The 19,911-nt window shown below is 51.0% G+C and overlaps 1 protein-coding gene across 4 annotated transcripts in view; it reads right to left on the bottom strand.

Annotated features, from left to right (window-relative positions):
- ABCC6 (ATP binding cassette subfamily C member 6) overlaps positions 1–19,911 on the bottom strand; it is a 61,485-nt gene that overhangs the window by 24,644 nt on the left and 16,930 nt on the right. For 3 of the 4 annotated variants that reach the window (XM_059896081.1, XM_059896079.1, XM_059896078.1), the window contains 12 exons: positions 18,700–18,877; positions 15,830–15,991; positions 13,119–13,211; positions 12,719–12,922; positions 12,007–12,153; positions 11,267–11,354; positions 9,085–9,160; positions 7,211–7,337; positions 6,878–7,054; positions 4,401–4,568; positions 3,462–3,636; positions 2,119–2,194 (listed from right to left, as the gene is read on the bottom strand). In XM_059896081.1, coding sequence (XP_059752064.1) covers positions 2,119–2,194; positions 3,462–3,636; positions 4,401–4,568; positions 6,878–7,054; positions 7,211–7,337; positions 9,085–9,160; positions 11,267–11,354; positions 12,007–12,153; positions 12,719–12,922; positions 13,119–13,211; positions 15,830–15,991; positions 18,700–18,877 — 1,671 coding nt within the window. The remainder of the gene's footprint in view (positions 1–2,118; positions 2,195–3,461; positions 3,637–4,400; positions 4,569–6,877; positions 7,055–7,210; positions 7,338–9,084; positions 9,161–11,266; positions 11,355–12,006; positions 12,154–12,718; positions 12,923–13,118; positions 13,212–15,829; positions 15,992–18,699; positions 18,878–19,911) is intronic. The other variant, XM_059896080.1, reaches the window with a different exon arrangement.

Raw genomic sequence — 19,911 nt, forward strand, 5'->3', positions numbered from 1 at the left:
ATGCCACCTATCACCCCAGAGTCAGGCAAGCCTGTTCTTCCGGCGCCATCTCACTGAATGAACTTATTTGCCAACTTTGGAACTTGGTTTTCATTTTGGTCTAAGCTTTGCTGCAATCATTTTGCACCTGCTGTTTATTCTCAGATTTGTCAGTCCAGGTTTGCAGGAAGTCAACTTTGCACAATTCAGATGCTGAAGACTTCTTGAATGTTCCTTTTATCTGTGGCTGAGTAGGCTGACAACCTTAAATGTGAATTACCATCTGCTAACTGTGAAACCATGGGCAGCTGACAATCTCTCTGTGCCTCAGTTTCCTCAGGTGTAAAATGGGGATAATCTATGTCTCTCTGTCTGCCTATCTATCTGTCTATCTATCTATCAATCAATCTATTTATTCACCTATCCATCTTTGTGATACTGTGATTTATGTTAAGAAATATATATTTGGTCTTTGACCCCATCCCTGGCACAGAGTTCCTAAAACCCTTGTAAATTCCTAAGTGATAAGAGCTCTAGGAGCATCTTTTGTTCTACTGAGGTGACTCTGGGTGGGCTCCTGGATGGCTCCTGGTTGGGGGCTGGTCACCAGAAAGACTAAGCCATGATTAGAAGCTTGGAATCTGCAGCCCCAGCCCCCATTCTCCAGAGAGGGAAGAGGGGCTGGAAATGGAGTTAATAATGGATCATGCCCACACGAGGAAGCCTCCATAAAACCCCAACAGTATGGGATTTGGGGTGCTTCCAGGTTAGTGGACACATCCACATACCCTGAGGTTGATACACTGAGCTCCATGGGGACAGAAGCTTCTGCATGTGGGACCCTCCCAGACCTCGTACTGTGAATCTCTTCATCTGACTGTTCTGTCTCCTTTGTCACATCCTTTAATAAACTGCTAAATGTACGTGTTTCCCTGAGTTCTGTGAGCTGTTCTAGCAAATTACTTGAACTCGAGGAGGGGGTGATGCAAACCCCCAATTTGTCCCCAAGTAGGACAGAAGTTGTGGGAACCCTGGGGACCTACTACTTGCAATTGGCATCTTAAGTGGGGGGAGCAGACTTGAGGGACTGAGCCCTTAACCTGTGGGATTTGACATCTCCAGATAGACAGTGTCAGAACTGAGTTGTGGAGAATTGCTTGGTGTGAAGGTTTGCGGGGGGGCAGGGGGCACCCATCTGGTGTCAGAGTGAATGTTGTAGTTGTGTGAGAGTAGTGGAGAGAAAGAGGGAAGACTAGCAGGTTTTTCCAATACAATATTTATCTACCTACATCTATCTGTCTGTCTGTCTGTCTATGAACTCTACCTATCATCTATCTATCTATTCATCCATTCATCATCTATCTGTTTGTCTATCTGTCACCCTATTTGTCTACCTACCTACTTACCTCTCTACCTATTATCTACCTATCTGGTCTTACTTAGGATACTGTGCACTGTGAAGACGGCGGGCCGGTCCAGTGTGTGGCCCAGGAGTACTCTGGCTGGCTAGCTGGGATGGGAGGAACTGGGGCCCAACCTCAGGGACCGAGGGCCCTCCAGCTCCGCCTGTAGTTCCCTAACAAGCTGGCACTTAAGCTCACACTCTCTGGCTCCCAGTGGTCTGTTGTTCTGTTTCACAAGGTCACTTTCCATAAAAAGGGAGAGCACAGGAGTCCAGCTATGGCCTGGCTAAAGGGGGCTTGAGAAAAGGGGACAGCAGGCCTCCTCCTGGTGACCCCCACCAGCACCAAGTGATGCTGATGTCCTTCAAAGCATGAATGACAGGGCCTGGCACGGACATTAACAGCTATGGCGTGGATCCTTCTTTGGAGCTGGCCCTGCCCCACTCCAGCCATGAGACAACTCTGACAAACTTTAGGGGATTCATCACATCTGAGGGCAAACTGGTCATCCTGTGAACAGAACATGTGGGGACTTAATCAGTGTGGCTAATTGATTGTCAGATAGTCTCTGGTGAGTTATCCCACAGCTGAGCCCCATGGTGGGCTTAAGCAGATGTTCAATCCAGAATGGTTGTGGCCGCCCCCTACCTGCCTGAGATGCAGGTGGTGACACAGCCGCCTTGCTTCAGCCTCGGCTTTTGTGCCCTCCCCAAGCTCTGCACCAGAGCAAACTCACCTCTCTGGCCCACCCTCGGGCCTCCCACCTCCAGCAGAGCCTCTGCGGTCCTTGGCACTGGCCGGGGGTTCTGCTTCTGCAGGGTCAAGGGTGCCATGTCACTCGATGGGGGTCGGTACCTCGGGGTCCGGATGCCAGCTTGGACACCCACTGGCTGTGCAGCTTTCACTCGCTGAGCATCCATTTTCTCTCATCTGGCTCCTTCTCCCTCTCTCCATCCTCCCTGGGTTCTTCCAGGAACATTATTCATTCGTTCACTTATTCACTTGGCAAATATAATCAAGCATCTGCTATGAACTTGGGGCTGGCAAACAGCAGTAAACACTGCACATAGTCCAACAGCTCCCCAGTACCCTTGCATAAGCAATTCATTGTGTCTGCAATGTTCTTTTCCAGGTAGCTCTCACCCAACCTCAGGTGTCATCTCCCCCAGGGAAGGACCCTCCTGCCCACCATCCCCCAAGCCGGGAGGGTTCCATCTTCAAGCTGCAGGAGGTTGACACCGGGAACCAACACTTAGGGTTTTTATCAGGGTGAGCCAGGGCTCAACAGAGGAGGCAGAGCCTGGGACGGGGGACCTGGCTGTGAGACCCCCTCTGTCATGCAGGGGCAGCACACAGCCTGCAGTTGGAGGTTCAAAGCCCAACACTGCCACTTATGAGCCAGGTAGACTTGGACGAGTTCCTTAACTTCTGGGCCTCAGTCCTCATCTATAAAATGGAGCTAAGTACAGTACTGACCTCATAGCAGCTAAGTGGTGATTAAATGAGTGAATGGAGGGGCCCCTGGCTGTTCTTTATCACTCACTGTGGCTGCGCTTGGATCACTGACTTCACTTCCAGAACACTGTCATTTTTCCAGCGGGCACCGTGTTCTCTGGTTTAGTAGAAGCCCTAGCTGGCATGTTGGGGGCCTCTGGCCTCAAGGCACCAAATGACCTCTTTGCTCAGTCTCTGTAGCAGTTTCAAGCACAGACCCTGGAGTTGAACACACCCAAGTTCTAATCTGGTGACCTTGGGCAAATTATTTAACTCTCTTTGGCCTGAGTTGCTCATCTGAAAAGTGGCAGTCATAATTGCAGGTGTCTCCCAGGGGTGTTGTGGAGACCAAATGAGACAATGCATGTTTACAGAAGCACTTAGTATAGCCCCTGGCTCATAGAAGGTGCCACTGGCTCTTACTGGGGGATGGGTGGCCTTGTGGGAGAGGCATCTGCCTCCAGGCCTGGGCCTGCAGGGAGGGTGTGGCCAGAGTGCTCCACTCTGGCCAGTGGAATCTGTGGAACCTTCTCCCCAAGCGTGGCAGAAGCCAGGCACAGAGAACCAGCAAAGCCCAGCCAGTACCTCCTTCTCCTCCATCTCCTGGCTGTCTGGCTCCATCCAGAAGGCCCGCCAGGGTCCCCTTCCTGTGCAGAAGCTCCTGGAAGGAACCCATCTCTGCAATGGCCCCATCTTCCAGCACCACGATCCAATCAGCCTGGCGCAGGACGTGGAGCGCATGGGTGACGAGAATCCGTGTCTGGGCAGGAAGGGATGGAATTTACACTCATGCACTTGACCACTGTTCCAGAGCTGGGGGAATGGGCTGGGAGGGTCCTGGGGCTCAGAGTGGGGAAAGCTCTCCTTCTTGTGCTCCTGCCCTTTTTCTCAAAAATAGCACGTCCCAACAGTGAAATAAAGGGACTCCTTCAACCTGTCTCGAAACCAGAAGACACGGAGTTCAGCTGAACCTGGCCAATGACCTGAGGCAGAGCTGTGGTAGTTTAACCACAGACCCAGAAGCAAGAAATGACTGCTCGGACTTCCCTGGTGGTGCAGTGGTTAAGAATCCGCCTGCCAATGCAGGGGACACGGGTTTGATCCCTGGTCTGGGAAGATCCCACATGCCATGGAGCAACAAAGCCCATGTGCCACAACTACTGAGCCTGCGCTCTAGGACCCATGTGCCATAACTACTGAAGCCTGTGCACCTAGAGCCTGTGCTCCGCAACAAGAGAAGCCACCACAATGAGAAGCCCGTGCACCGCAACAAAGAGTAGCCCCTGCTCACTGTAACTAGAGAAAGCCCGTGCAGCAATGAAGACCCAGCGCAGCCAAAAAAAAAAAGAAATGACTGCTGCTGTGAGCCACTGACATTTGGGGGTTGTTATGCAGCATTGTCACGCAAAAGCTGACCATTACAAAGAGGACCATTGGATTCATGGAGGATGGTGGTGAGCAGACTTGGGTTAGGACTTTCTCTGCCTTTGCTTTATGCCCTCTGAGACATTTTCCCAAACTTACCGTTCCCTGGAGCAGCCCTTCAGGCCCGATGACCTGGTTGAAGACATGCTGGCCGACATGGGCATCCAGGGCTGCCAGGGGGTCATCCAGCAGGTACACAGCAGCCTTCCTGTACACAGCCCGGGCCAGGCTCAGCCGCTGCTTCTGGCCCCCAGAGAGATTCATGCCCTGTGGCCACAAGAGAGAGACAGGGACCTGCGTCTACGCCTGCTGGGTGAAGCCGGTGTGACGGGGGCCAGGTCTGCTCATCAGAGTGAGCTATGGCTCATGGTGCCTGTCCTCTAGGGCCACCTCCAGCTTGAAACATTTGCTCTCAAGCCAACATCCCCCCAGCTTTCACCCTGCCTGGCTTCTCCCCTTTCCAGACAAGCTTCCTGCACTCACTGCTCCCTCCACTTGAGTCTGGCTTCTGTTCCCATTTCTCCACTGATAACAGCCTTCCTCAAGGACACTGGTCACTCCACTGTTGCCTAATCCAGCGGTAGCTTTTCAGTCCTTATTTTCTTTCTTTTTCTTTCTTTCTTTCTTTCTTTCTTTCTTTCTTTCTTTCTTTCTTTCTTTCCTTCCTTCCTTCCTTCCTTCCTTCCTCCTTCCTTCCTTCCTTCCTTCCTTCCTTTCCTTCCTTCTTTCTTTCTTTCTTTCTTTCTTTCTTTCTTTCTTTCTTTCATTCCCTTCCTCTCTTCCTTCCTTTTGTTCTTTCACTTATTCATTCATTCCACTCATATTTACTGCATGGCTATTATGTACCCAGCAGTGTTCTAGGCTCTGGGGAAACAGCAATGAACAAAACCTCATCCCTGCTTTCATGGATCCGTCACTCTAATGAGGGTGGGGTGGGAGAGAGATAATCAATAAACAAACACATAAAATGTTATCACCTATCAGATGGTGTTATACACCATGAAGAATAATAGAGCAGGGGAAGGGTGTAGGGTGTACTGGCATGAGCAGGGTTGCTGTGCTGGGTAAGGTGGTCAGGGAAAGCCACTCTCCACTAAGAGACTTGACGGGATGAACCATGTGAACTCCTGAGAAACAGCTTTACAAGCAGACAGAACAGCAGGTGCAAAGGCCCTGAGGTAGGAGCATACTTTGGGTGTTTGAGGAACATCGTGGAGATCCATGTGGCTGGAGAGAAGCAGGAAAAAGAGAGCATGATGGGAGATGAAGTCGGAGATAACTGGGGTCAGATCGTGGGGGTGCGCCTTGTCAGTGATGGTCAGCACTGTGGCTATGACTCTGAGGGGATGGGGAGACCTGGAGGGTTCTGAGCAGACAAAGGACATGAACTGACAGGTCTGAAAAGAATCCCTTTGGCTGCTGCACTGGGATTAGCCTATTAGGGGTGAGGACAGAAGCAAGAAGGGCAGCCAGGGGCTCCTGCAGCAATGTGGGGAGGGCTGATGTGGGGACTGGAACATTCTGGATCTGCCTCAAAGGTGGATCCAACAGGATTTGCTGATGAATTAGATATGGGTGTAAGAAAAAGAGAGGAATCGAGGAGGACACCAAGGTTTTGGATCTGAGCTCTGGAAGGACGGAGCTTCCATCACCCAGGATGGGGCGAGCTTCGGGGGAGGAGGTAACGGGAAATCATGTTTGGTTTAGGATGTGACACAGCTGGACAGACGTAGCCGGCAGCAGGCACCCCCCTCCTTCTGAATCCCCCTTCCCTTGGCTGCACGATGCCTCATCCTCCTCCCTAGATGTTCCTTCTCAGCTGATCTCTCTGGCTCCTCCAGACCCTTTCCAGGACCCTCTCCTCTTCCCTAGAGGAAACCTCACCCATTTACTTAACTTAAACTTTCACTTTTCCATTCTCAATTCCCTAATCTGGGGGTCAGCAAGTGTTTTCTGTAAAGGACCAGAAAGTAACTATTTAAAGCTTTGTGGGCACACCACGCCACCCCCACTGCCCTGGTCTCTGTCACAACTGCTCATCTCTGCCCTTATCGTGCAAGAGCAGCCATGGACCACAGGTAAATGAATGTGCATGGCTGGGTCCCAATAAAACTTTATTTACAAACCCAGACGGTGGGCCAGATTCGACCTGTGGGTCATAAGTTGCCAATCCCCGCCCAACCCATAGCTCTGGATGCATACATCCTGTTTATTGGACATCTCTGCCCAGACCCTTTGGTGAGGTCCAGAGAGGGGAAGCAATTTGACCAGTGTCACCCAGAGAGGCAAGGCAGGAGCCTGGGTCACCTCATTCCCAGTTGTTGGAGAGCCCCTCACCACCAAGCCCTGCCACGTCTCCCAGCCTCTCCTCGGTCTCTATTTTCAACCATTCACTCATTAATAACTATTTATTGAGCACCTGCTATGTGCTTGGCTCTGAGCTGGGCCCCTTTTCTCCCCTACCTCCCTTCCCCCCCCCCCCAGTGACCCTCCCACCACACCGCCCACAGGTCAGGGTGGTAAATTGCCCTCAGCCACCATGCCTCCCTGCCCCAAGAAGGCCCTGAGACCCTCACCTGCTCCCCAGTTTGGGTGTGGACTCCTGCAGGGAAGCTGCCCACGTCTGGCCACAGGGCACAGGCCTCCAGGACCCTCTCCAGCCACGGCAAGTCCAGCTCCTGCCCGAAGCACACGTTGTCTACCACGGACATGTTCTGGACCCAGGCCTCCTGCGGCACGTAAGCCACCGGACCCTAAAACACAAGGAGGCTGATGGGGACGGAGGAGGAAAGGTGGGAGCTGGGCTCTTGATGGTGGTGGAAGGCAGCAGGGAGCTTAGCTGTGAGACGGGGAACAGGGAGGAGCAGAGACGGGGACATTCCAGCAGACAGGCAGGGGTGCGGCCTCACCTTGATGCTCACGGACCCCTCCACCTTTGACAGCTCCCCAAGGAGGGCGGAGAGCAGGGAGGACTTTCCTGCCCCCACTGGACCAACGACAGCCAGCAGGCAGCCCTGGGGCACCGTGAGGTTGATCCTGGCAACACAGAAGGGGTGACATGTCCCTGGGTAGGATTCAGCCCGAGTCTGCGCAGAATTGGTGAACCCCAGACAGAGCCAGCCTTGGCTGCTGATGACACACCTGGGGTGGGGGGGTCACTAAGAGGATGTCTGGGGGCCATCCTTCCCTCTCCCTATCCCTGTCTGGCCATGCGAGCAGCCATCCTGCATGTGATCGTACATGTGCCCACATACATGCACGCACACATGTATGTGCACACTCACTGCACCACACATGCATGCATGCATGTACACAGATGCACACATGCAAGCACACATAGGGCACATGTGTCTGTGCACACATATACTACATACACAGACTGCACACACACAGATACACACCCTCACACAAGTGCACATATGCACACCATACGTGTGTACAGACATATGCACACAACATATACACAATCCATGCACACACAAGTGCATGCACACAAACATGCTCTCACACATGCCCGTGCACACACACATCTGCACGCACGCATGTATACCCATGTGTACACATGTACCCGCACTCACACAGGGTTTATTGGGCAGGAAGTTTAACCAGCATCTCCTCTTGCCCAGGTCATTGTTACAAGCTCCTCACCGCTCTTCCTGTTTCTGCCCTCGCTCCCCGCCCCTTTCTGTGTCTTGCAGTCTGTCCTCCATGCAGGGGCCCAAGGGACCTGTTCAAACCCAAGCCGGCTCATGACACTCTCCCGCTGAAGCCCCCGGCAGTTCCTGTTTTACTCAGGGTGAAAGCTGAGGTCCTAACAATCATGAAGGACACCCAGCATCCCATTGCTGCGGCCATGCTGACTTCCTGCTTCCCAAACACACCTGGGGGGATTGTGCCCTGCAGGTGACACGTGACAATGTCTAGAGACACTTTCAGTTGTTATACCTGGCGTGGCTGCTGCTGGAATCTAGTGGGTAGATACTGGGGGTTCTGCTAATCATGCTACAGTGCACAGGACAGCCCCCATGACAAAGAAGTATCCAGCCCTGAACGTCAGTAGTGCTGAGGTGGAGAATCCTGGGTCCAGGCATACTCCTGCCTCAGGACCTTTGCGCTTGCTGTTCCCACTGCTTAGAAAGCTCCTCTCCCAGACAAGTGCAAGGCTCATTCCTTCCCCTCATTTGACCTCTGTTTAAATGCCAAGCCTTCCCTCACCGCATACACCCCTCCCTTGACATCGTGCTCTGCCTCCCGACCCTGGTTTCTCATTTGTGCTCCACCCCACGCCCGATCAGAACATCAGCCCCAAGAGCACAGGGTTCTTGTCTGTTTTCTTCACTCTATTCCCAGTTCCTAGAACAAGGCCTGGCACATAGCAAGTGCTCAATAAATACAATGAAATGAGCAAATGACAAGAAACACAAATACGGCCCCGGGTGTTTTCTTTCCCTTCATAGGGAGTTTTGGGGTTGGCTGGGGTTTTCTGCCACAGAGACCCAGCCAAATAGTTGGGGGCTGGAGGTGACAATGACCAGTCTGACACAGGAGGCACAGACGCGCCCACAGCTAACTGGGCCGGGCCTTGGGGCTGTTCTTGGCCAGGCTTCCCTTGGCATCATCGTGACCAGCCTGGGGACCAGAGAGCCATCTCCTCCCTGTTGGGCGAGGCTCAGATGCCCTGTTCCCCCTCCGTGGGCAGGAGCTCTCCCTTTCCCAGCTTTCCCATCCTCTCCCACTTCGTCAACGGCAACAGGAAGGTTGTTACCAGGGAAACCACCTGTACCTGTGCAGGCAGGGAGGGCTTTCCAGGGACCAAGCGAAGGTGCCTTCCTGTATTCTGATGTAATCCTCTCCAGTGGCTGCAGGGCATAAAAGACCAGTTATAAGAGATGCTCCCAGCTGGCCCCTCCTCTAAGAGACCCCCAGGCAACAGGAAATCTCTTCCACTAAACAAACTGTCCCTCCACTCACTGGCTTGTGTGTGACCCTGTGGTGGTCATATTCTCTCCCTGCCGGATGGTTATACAACTCAGGGGTCGGCAAACCATGGCCCAGGGGCCAGATCCTGTCTGCTGCCTATTTTTATAAAGTTTTATTGGAACACAGCCATGCCCATTCATTTATGTAGTGCTATGGCTGCTTTCACACTACAAAGGCAAAGGTGAGCAGTTACAACAGAGAACAAAGGGCCTTGGAAAGCCTAACTATGTACAATTGGGTCCTTCACAGAAAAGGTTAGTGGGCTTCTGATACAATTTATCACCTGATCCGGGACTCTGGAGAGTGAAGGGAGTGTTATTAATTTCACTGGGACCACAGATGTAACCAGGGACATATGGTCTCCCTATGTCCCTGGGTCTCAGATATTTTATCTATATAATGAGGGAGGAGCCAGATTAGTGGTTTTGGACACTGAATACACATTTAGAATCACCTGGAAAGATTTTTTTAAAACACAAAGCTCTCCATGGCTCAGCCCAAACCAATAAATGAGAATCTCCATGGGGGTGGGGCCTGAGAATCTTACATCTAATGAGCGGTTGACACCCGTTGACACCCCCTGGACTGGATGGTCTCTAGGGGAGGGTTGCAGACAAAATGCAGGACGCCCAGTTACATCTGAATTTTGGATAAACAATGAGTACTTTTTTAGGATAATTATGCTGCCACATATTGCATGGGAGCTACTGAGACTAAAAAAACCTATTTTCTGAGTATGTGAAATTCAAATTTAACTGGGAGTCCTATGTTTTTCTTTGTGAATCTGGCCACCCAACTCTGGGGTCTTGTCCTTTCTTAATGGTCTGGGGTGTGGGGATGCTTCTCCATTTTCCCATCTGTAAAATGGGTGGGTCGTAGAGGTATCCACCCCATAGTGCTGTGGTGAGGAGAGAGGGGGTCACCACTAAGTAAAGCACTTTGAATGTGCTGGCTCGTGGTAAACACTTGGCCAACATTAGCTGTTGGTGTCTGTGTTAATCTCACTGTCACACACCTTTGGGGGAACAGCAGGGACTGAGACTGCGGGGGGCGGTATGAGGCTCTGGCCGCAGGCAGGTGACCAGGTGTGTCAAAGTCATGACTCAGATAACCCTCAGGGGTCTCTGGTCCAGGGTCCATGGGGCCCTCCTGTGGGGATAAAGGTACGATATCACGGACCCTAAGCTATTTATTGGACAGCTCCTGAGACCGGGGACCTGCTATCTTTTGGTGGCCCTCAGGATGATCCTGGTGGAGGTGGGGTGACACAGTGGGGAACAGAGCCGGCAGTGGGGGAGTTACTGCCCAGGGCCACACAGCTGGGCGAGGCAGACCTGGAATTTGAGTGCAGAGCCCACCTCTGAATGCCCGCATCACACTGATTTGGCTGAACAAAGCTTTGCCCAGCTGAAAACGTGCCCAGAGCTGTGAGGAGCCTCAGAAACAGCAATTTTGGGTTATTTAGAGGCCTCTTTGCTGACTTCTGTGGGGGTCTTTCCTAATAATAATTCTAACTAAAATGCACTGAATGCTGACTTTGTGCAGGGCCCTGCTCTAACTGCGATGCTTCAAAGGACTCATTTAACCCTCACAGCAATCCTATGCAGAGGTGCTGTGATGATCATCATGTCCATTTTGCAGATGGGAACACTGAGGCTCAGAGAGATTAATCACTGGCCAAGGTCACCCATGTTGGGGTCAGTGCTGAAGCCAGAATTTGGATTCAGGCACCAATGTCACAGGATACACTTCTAATCACCATGTGGGTGATTTCTAGGTAAGCAGCTTGATGCTTTCTTAGGTACAAGGGGAGAGTCCTTACATGGCATCTGTTTCCTAGTCACACGGCCGATGGCCTGGTCTGCACATGCCATCACATGCCGGCAGCCCCTCAGCTGGGATCCTGGCATTCCATCTGTGGGAAGGGGGAGCTCTGCTGGTTCCCTCATCCCTCCCACCCCCTTCCTGCTGAACTCAGCTCTCACCACATCTGCAGGACCTTGAGTCCATGGCCTCAGGGTCAATTTCTTCCAGGCAGAGGAAGGCAGCCAGACGGTCAAAGGACACCCGGGCCTGGAAAAACCAAAGCCCTAGGTCAACTGTGCCATAAGGGCAAAAAAAGAACTCAGATGTCTGGTGTCGGGTGCCTCAAGATGGTGGGAAAGCTTCCGGACTACCGAGTCCTACACATTTGCAAGGCATCAACACAAAGCTTTCTAGGTCATGGAAAACGATGCACATGAGGTTGACACAATGAGGTAGTGGTGACCTCCCACCTCCTTGCTTCCATTCTGCAGACCAGACCCGGGAAGAGGATGGCGGCTTTTCCAGTTGGCCGTCATCAGGAATGATTGCAAACTTTGTCCACCAGGAGGCACCCTCTCCACTCCCAGCCCCAACCCCATCTTCTGTGATGAAAGGATAGTTAAATAGGGATGGCTCAGCTGGACCAATTTTCTCATTTTCATCACACAGTGTGAGTGCAGACAGTAGAGGAAGAGAAATGAAGTGAAATTGCTTTGTATAAAAAGGGAACCAGACTGAATTCTTGCATGTGGAGTTGCTGGAAAGGTGAGGCTGCCTATTTTGAGGATGTTTGCTGGCATCTTCTCGCTGTTCCCTGTGCCCTCCCGTCTCTTTCCCTGCTTCGTTTCCTTGCCCCGGCACAGCCTGCTACACCCCTACAAGGCTCCTCTAAGACGGCCTCCCCTCCCTGCCACCTCACCTGGACGACGGAGTGGATGGAGAAGGGCAGGAAAGCCTGGGCCTTGTTGAGAATGTTGAGAACCGTGAGTGTCACGAAGGCCTTCTCAGCGTCCATGGCATTCTCCTCGGCCACCAGAGTATGGATAGCAAACACAACCAGTGCCACCTGGGTGGGAGACACAGGAGGTGACATTGAGCTGCTAAACGTGGCCAGGAAAGGCAGGCCAGCTGTGGTATCTCCAGGGGTCCTTGTGGCCACACCTGCCATGTGGGAATGGGTTCCCCTCCACCCAGATCTCCCCCCAAATTCTTCTACTGATGAAAGGAGTTGCGTGCGTGTGACCCCTGTTCTAAGAATCAGAAACTCTTGGTTCCAGGCTTTGGGGGACACCACAGTTTTCCATCTTGGTGGCAGTTTTGTGGTTTTAGACATGGGTGGAACTTGTGACTCTAGACTCTCTGGGAAGATGACTCTGAAGTTGCAGGTATCAACAGCCATGGAGGGCTCTAGGTCCTGGTGGCATTTGTAGTTCCGGATGTCACTAGGGTGTGGTTCTGTTCCAGGGGTTGGTGGTGTTTTGGTTCCAGGTGTCGTTGATATGATGATCACACTAGGTGATGGTCAGTCGGTGTGATGGTGACCCTGTGATCCTATATGGGGAGCCCTTATCCCCACCCCCAGCACTCCCTCCCCCAGTCCATGCTCTGCAGGGAGACCAGAGTGACATCACCAGAAATGTGGACACTTGGAAGGACACCAGAGACACAGAGAAGAGGAGGCTGGAGGTCCTCAAGGCGCCCAGCTCCTGGGCCCGGATGCGCAGGACTCTGTCCAGAAAGGCTCCCTCCCAGCCGTGGTACTTGACCGTCCTCACGTTCCTGAGGATGCAGCTGGTGAGCCGCGCCCGAGAGTCCTTCTGCCTCATTTGCTCTTCCTGGGACCAGAGGGAAGAAGAGAGGAGGGGACAGGGACAAGTCTGGGATTTTCCTTCTCTGCAACCGCCGCAAGCCGCCACCACGCCCACCCCACACCTCTCTCCTCCCCACTGCCCTGCACCAGTGCAGGACCCAGGACCTGCAGGTTTCCCGCCCCCTTCCTGCCTGGAGTGTCCCTTCTTCCAAATGCCAAACCTGATGGTGGTTCCTCTTCTTGGTGATGAAGAAATTCAGAGGGAGGAGGCTCAGGAAGACAGCGATGGCGGTGAGGGCAGAGGGTCCTAGAAGCTGGAGACAAAGGGCAGGATGTCACGAGACAATTCCAGAAGCCCAGCTGGCAGTACAGGGGTGGGGGGAGGCTCAGACTTGGGCCCTAAGGCAGGGAGGTGTCAGACAGTCCAATGAGGGCAGCCACTGGGTTATAGAGACCAGGACTCATGGGCTCCTTAGAAGGAAATACCTGTGGAAGATGGAGTCCATCTTCGTTAGGGAGGGGAGAGAGGGGGAAATGACGCACCTCACAGGATGGAGTGGGGGCAGGGTCATGGTCAAGACGGGTCATGCACCTAGATGGGCAGGGCAAGGGCGGCGGCTGGCTAGAACGGTGAAGACAAGACTCTGGAATCGGGATCTGGGTTCAAATCCTGACTTTACACATCCTGGTGTGGCCTTGGGCAAGTTACTGACCCTCCCTAAGCTGCAGTTTCTCACATTAAATGGAAATGGAGCTGTTCCCACTGCCTGTAGTGAGTGCTGGTGTCATACAATCAATGATTATCCCCTGACAAGGGTTGCCAGATTTAGCAAATAAATATATTTAACTGCCTGCCCACTGAAATCTGAATTTCAGATAAACAGCAAATAAGTTTTTAGTATAAGTATATCCCATGTCATGTTTGGGATATACTTATAATAAGAAATTCTTCTGTTTATCTGAAATTCATCTTTAACTGGACGTCCCGTATTTTGTCTGGCAGCCCTACCCCCCAGCTTTGTGACTTGGGACAGTTATCTTCCCTCCCTCTTTCGTTTCTCTATCTGGAAAATGTGGAGGTGGCGAGAAGGGTAAATGATTTTTAAGTGGCTGTGATGTGAGCTTCCTCCTGAGGTCATTTGGGTCCATTCTCTAGACAAGCCCCACCCCCCTCTTCAGTCTGTGGGTCTCATTTTCCCCTCTCAGCCCTTAAGAATGTTTACTTTCTAATCTTGACGCCCTAGCAAGCCAGTGTTTCATTTATGCAGCAATTGCGCCTCCCAATGGCCAAATGGAGAGATGCCCAGAAGGCAAACACCTGCCTACAGCCAGGGCTGGGAGAATATTCAAAGGAATGTGAACAGAAGGTTAAATAAACTCTCTCTGGCAAAAATGCTACAAATGCTAACAGTAGCAACCCCGATTCCTACCCCTCCCCCTTTACCAGGGTCTCTTGGTGATTTTCTGACGTTAGGACCACCTGCCAAGAGTCAGGGAAAGTGACGGGTGTGTTGTCTGCAGTTTCACTTGAGTCATGGGTCGGCCTGCTTAACTGCCCTGCATTTTCCCCAGTGTCCTTCCTCCCTTTCTCTCTAATAATAACAGCTAACGTTTATGCACTTGCTGAGCACCCTCTGTATGCTAGGTCCTAGACTGCAAGGTAGCAAGTCAAAAAGTGTCCAGGCCCCAAGCCCTTATGGTGGGGGCACTGGAGGCAGTGGCAGAGGTACAATAATGATGATAACACACAGCTGGTATTCTGGAGCATTCCACACTCACTCACAATCAATATGCCGTTGATACACCCACCCAGGGGCCTGGGAAACACAGCACATGGGCCAGATCTCTCCACCTGTTTATATGCCGACCTCAAGCCGTACAAAGATTGTTAATTGTTCTTACATTTTAAAATGACTGAAGAAAATCAAACGAAGATGATTTCATGATATGTGTAAATTACATGAAATTCAAACTTCAGTGTCCGTAAGTAATTTTATTGGAACACCACTAGGCCTGTTTGATTAGTATTGTCTGTGGCTGCTTGTGCACTAGAAGGGCAGAGTTAAATAGTTTTGAGAGAGACCCTACGGCCCCTAACATCTAAAATATCTACAGTCTGCTCCTTTACAGAAAAGTCTGTGAGCCTGGCACCAGCCCACATGGAGCAGAGCTGAAGAAGATCTTCAAATGAACTGCCCCACCCCCATGCATAACCAACAAGACAATTAAACACCTATAGGGTATAGCTGTGTCCCAGATGCTATAAAAGTGCTTCATAGGTATTAGCTCATTTAATTCCTCAACAACTCAAGGGCTGGGGCACTTTGGTTAATTACAATCCTCACTTTGCCAATGAGAAAATGAGTCACGGAGAGGCTAAGTTACTTACCAGGAGGTTTCACAACTAGCAAGTGGTGAAGCAGGATTCAAACCCAGGCAGTCCCACTACAAAGTCTGTGATTTTAATTAAAAAGAAAAAAGAAAATCCTGCACCACAAAACAGATGTAAGAAAGTTAGAAAAAGTTCTGATTTTTTTTTTTTTTTTTTTGCCTGGTTGGCTACTTTATGCTTTTTGAAAACCAAGTAGTAAATTCTTTCCCCTAAATTTTCTTTCCATGTTTTTTGTTGTTGGTAGTGGTGGTGGTGATGGTGCCCTACCATTACTGGTAACTTCAAAACGTGCCTAATCTGCCCACTTGGTACCCCGATATCACACCCAAAAAGTGCCAATGTCATCACCATCATCATCATATAGACGAGGAAACTGAGGCCCCGAGAGGTGAGCATCCTGCCCAAGGTGAAGTGAAGGTCATCTTCGTCTAAGACTTTGCTTGTTAGGTCAGTCCGCAGTGTGCAGATGGAGATAGGATTAAGGAGGAGAGGAAGGAGGAGGATTCAACTCAAATCCCAGCTCCCTCTGCCCCAGCACACCTGCCAGAGGTAGAGAAAGCAGATGACGATCCAGATGAGCGGCAGCCACAGCCCGTTGAGGTAGGTGATGCTCTCGGTCAGCCGCTGCACGTCCACAGACACCAGGTTGACCACGTCCCCCACTGCGCTGGCCTTTCTGGAGCTGCTGGACAGAGCCAGGACCTGGGAGAGGCAGAAGATGGAGACCTGAGTCAGGAAGGAGGGAAGGAGGGGGTGAGGGGCAGTTAGGGAGGACCATGGAGGCAGGGAGACCCATGGAGGGAGGAAGGGCCCCGGAAGGAGGGAGGCCCATGGCTTGGACTGAGCAAGAGAACAGCCACCCAGCAGGCCGGGGTCTAAGCTGTGCTGCCCCTGCTGGCTGAGGCAGATTTCTTTACCATCTGAGCCTCAGTTCACTCATCTGTAAAATGGGCTAATAAAATCTCCTCAGCTAACCTCCCACTGTGAGACTCCAGGGAGAAGACAAAAATGCAAATACCCTGAACCCCCTAAAGCACTGGACTAATAACAATTAATAACATACTACATAAAAACCTTGGATTTATGCTGATAATGGTGGTCACCTGCTGAGCGCTATATCCTAGGCACCGTGCTAAATAAATGAACAGTTTCCCCATTTTCTGCGATGGGGCACATCAGACAACTGTATGGAGCAGGTACTGCCATATTTCATTCAATCTAAAACACTGTGGATAAAGTACTCTCTATTTTTGTATCACTATGGGAGAAAAATCAATGCCAACTAAATTAAAACATCTTGATTTCAGAAGTTAAAAAGAGAAAAAAAAGTGAGCCTAGAATCAATGAGATGTGGAATTATTAACCCCATTTCACAGCTAAGGAAACTGAGGCACAGAGCAATTGACCAATTTGCCCAAAGCCAGAGGGCTCGTAAGTGGCTGGGCCAGGATTGGAATCCAGGATGACAGAGGCACGACATGGGCTAGACAGGGTGTTAGACTGACCCCTGCAGGCATTCAGTGTGCCTCTCAGACACCAAGCTGGTTTTCTGGCAGCCCCAAATTTGCCCTAACTCTGGGGTCACAGTGGACCCCTTCCAGCCTGTTGAATGCTACGTTCTACTTGCAATCCTCTCTCTGCTGAGTGTGTCAGAGAAGAAGTGAGGGGGTGAAGTGGTGAGCTGGAAATGATTGAGTGTAGAAATTCTGAAAAAAAATCTTCAAATCTTTACTGAGCACCTGCTCTGGGCCTCACTCTGAGGTGAGTACTGTGATCAACAGAGGCAGGGCACTTGCTCTCTTCAGAGTGGAGTTTGAGCTTGGGAACAAAATTAAATAAAGATTTACATAGTTCATCCTTTAATAGTAATTATGATGAGTGCCTTGAAGGAGTGTTTTAAAATATAGGTTTTACCATTATTCAGGCATGGCAAGCCCACAGATCAGAGAAGACTGCCCTTGACAAGAGGGTTTATTATACTCACAGATCTCAAGAGGAGGGGGCACCCCACGCTATGAGGGGGCCACTTGGGGAAGCACCAGGATGCTGCAGGGTTGGGGGGACCACAGGCAACAGCTTGTTGTGGTTTTCATGGGAAGGTCAGGCAGGGTAAGCAGGCTTAGGATTGGTTAGTCTGAATAATTCCACCAGGCTCTGGGCATAGGAGCTGGGCCTCATTGTCTGGTACCCTGCCCTGGGGCGATTAGGGCAGGGGATAGTGGCCTAGAGTGTTAGGGCCCAAAAAGGAGGCAGTTGGGGTGTGAGCTCTGGATTGGTTGGCTTGCATGTGAAAGAGATGCTTTCAGATGAGTCACTTAGCATCTCTGGGAACTGGCTGACCCTGGGAGGGACGGAGGGGCAATCCCTCCAGGGTCAGCAAGACCCCAGATGTCAAAGCACCAGATACAGAAAATAAGAAGACACAGTTAAAACAGAAGCAACCCAGAGGGCAGAGTGGAGAGGTATGACCTCATCAGGTGATGAAGGCGGCTGCCCCAAGGGTGGGGATGGGAAGAGCAAAGGCTTCGGGTCATCTTCCTGCAGCCTCAGCTCCTTGTGTGGACTCCCAAGACTGGACAGGCCACACCAGCTCCAGTGTGCTCAGGGGGATGTGGCCTGAAACTCAGGAGCCACTCACACGGCCCTTTGCCCCCTTCTTTCCCAAGTGACAGCTCAGGTGTGAGAGAAAGGGGCTTACACAGGACTGGGTTGCCCTTGCTCAGATGCTCCAGACCCCAGAGGGGCCAACATCTCTTAGAGCAGCAGCCTCACGGGTTTCGGTTCCAAGGTCCCCCAAGGGGACAAGAATCACTGCACAGAGAGAAGCCCAATGCTATGGCTTACCTCCAGGTATCACAGTTCATTGGCCGAACTTCCAGCCCAGATGCAATTTACCAGTGGGTCAGGGGTCATTTTAATTGCAAGCAGTGTTACCTGGTAAAATAGCTGAGAGTCCACCTTTATCCAGTTTCCACACAGCCCGAAGGTTAGCCCTTTATCCTCGGTGGGGGGGGCGGTGAGTGTTCACTACATGAAGAGTTGTGGAAAGGGTGCCCAGGCAGTGGGAACAGCAAGTGCAAAGGCCCTGAGGTGGGAGGTTGTTTGGTGTGCTTGAGGAACTGAAAGAAGACCTGTGGGGCTGGAGGAAAGTGAAAGAAGTGTGAAGGAAGTGTGTGATGTAATCAGATAGGAGAGGTCCCAGGGTCAGATCACGCAAGGCCTTATAGAAATAGCCAAGAAGGTGAGGGTGTAGTGTGAGCAACTATGAGTAAAGTGATGAATGAGTGTGGTTTTAGGCACTGATGACAGTAACGGTTCAGGGACATTCCTCTTCTTGGCTGGAACATTTGTCTGTAAATTGGGACAGGATGGAGAGAGAGGAAAGGCCACGCCTCTCCCCTGGGGCTCACCTTTCTGTACACCAGGCCCGTGATGGCAATTCGCAGCCTCATCTGTAGCACCTTGAGTCTGTACATGTGCTGCTGCTCGAACAGTGTTTGCAGGCAGGCGGAGAGGAACATCAGCATGGCGAGAAGATAGCCCTTCCAGGCCGGGGTCTTGGGGTCACCAATAAACTCCAGGAAGAGGCTGGTGAGAAAGGGCACCCATGGCTATTGCCTCTGCCTAAGCCTGGCCAGGTCTGGAGGACCAGACAGTATGGGTTTTTTTTTTCGTTTTCTACAAAAATGGTTGCAGTCATTTCCCCCACTGTCCACGCTCATTTTCAGCGTGACTTGCGTCTCCTCCAATCAACAGGTGGAGTTTTTACCCCCACCTATTATGGGCTGAACAAAATTTATATGTTAAAGTCCTAACCCCCAGTACCTCAGAATATGACTGTGTATTTGAAAATAGGACCTTTAAAGAGGTGATTCAGTTAAAATGAGGCCGTTAGGATGGGCCTTAATTCAATACAACTGGTGTCCCTGTAAGAAGAGGAAATTTGGACACACAAGGAGACACCAGGAGTGCATGTGCTCAGAGGAAAGACCACGTGAGGACACAGCGAGAAGGCAGCTGTCTGCAGGGCAAGGAGAGAGGCCTCAGAAGAAACAACATTGATCTTGGACATCTAGCCTCCAGTAACGTGAGGACAAAAACTTCTGTTGTTTAAATGGGACCTAATTAAACTTAAAAGCTTTTGCACAGCAAAGGAAACCATAAACAAAATGAAAAGACAACCTACAGAATGGGAGAAAATATTTGCAGACGATGTGACCGAGAAGGGAATTAATCTCCAAAACATACAAACAGCTCATACAGCTCAATATCAAAAAAACAAACAACCCAATCGAAAAATGGGCAGAAGATCTAAATAGACATTTCTTCAAAGAAGACATACAGATGGCCAAAACGCACATGAAAAGATGCTCAATATCACTAATTATTAGAGAAATGCAAATCAAAACTATAATGAGGTATCACCTCACACCGGTCAGAACAGCCATCATCAGAAAGTCTAAAAATAATAAATGCTAGAGAGGGTGTGGAGAAAAGGGAACCCTCCTACACTGTTGGTGGGAATGTAAATTGGTGCAGCCACTATGGAGAACAGTACGGAGGTTCCTTAAACAACTAAAAATAGAGTTGACCTATGATCCAGCAATCCCACTCCTGGGCAC

The sequence above is a fragment of the Balaenoptera ricei genome, chromosome 15 (assembly GCF_028023285.1).
Source record: "Balaenoptera ricei isolate mBalRic1 chromosome 15, mBalRic1.hap2, whole genome shotgun sequence".
In the NCBI taxonomy this organism is placed as follows: domain Eukaryota; kingdom Metazoa; phylum Chordata; class Mammalia; order Artiodactyla; family Balaenopteridae; genus Balaenoptera; species Balaenoptera ricei.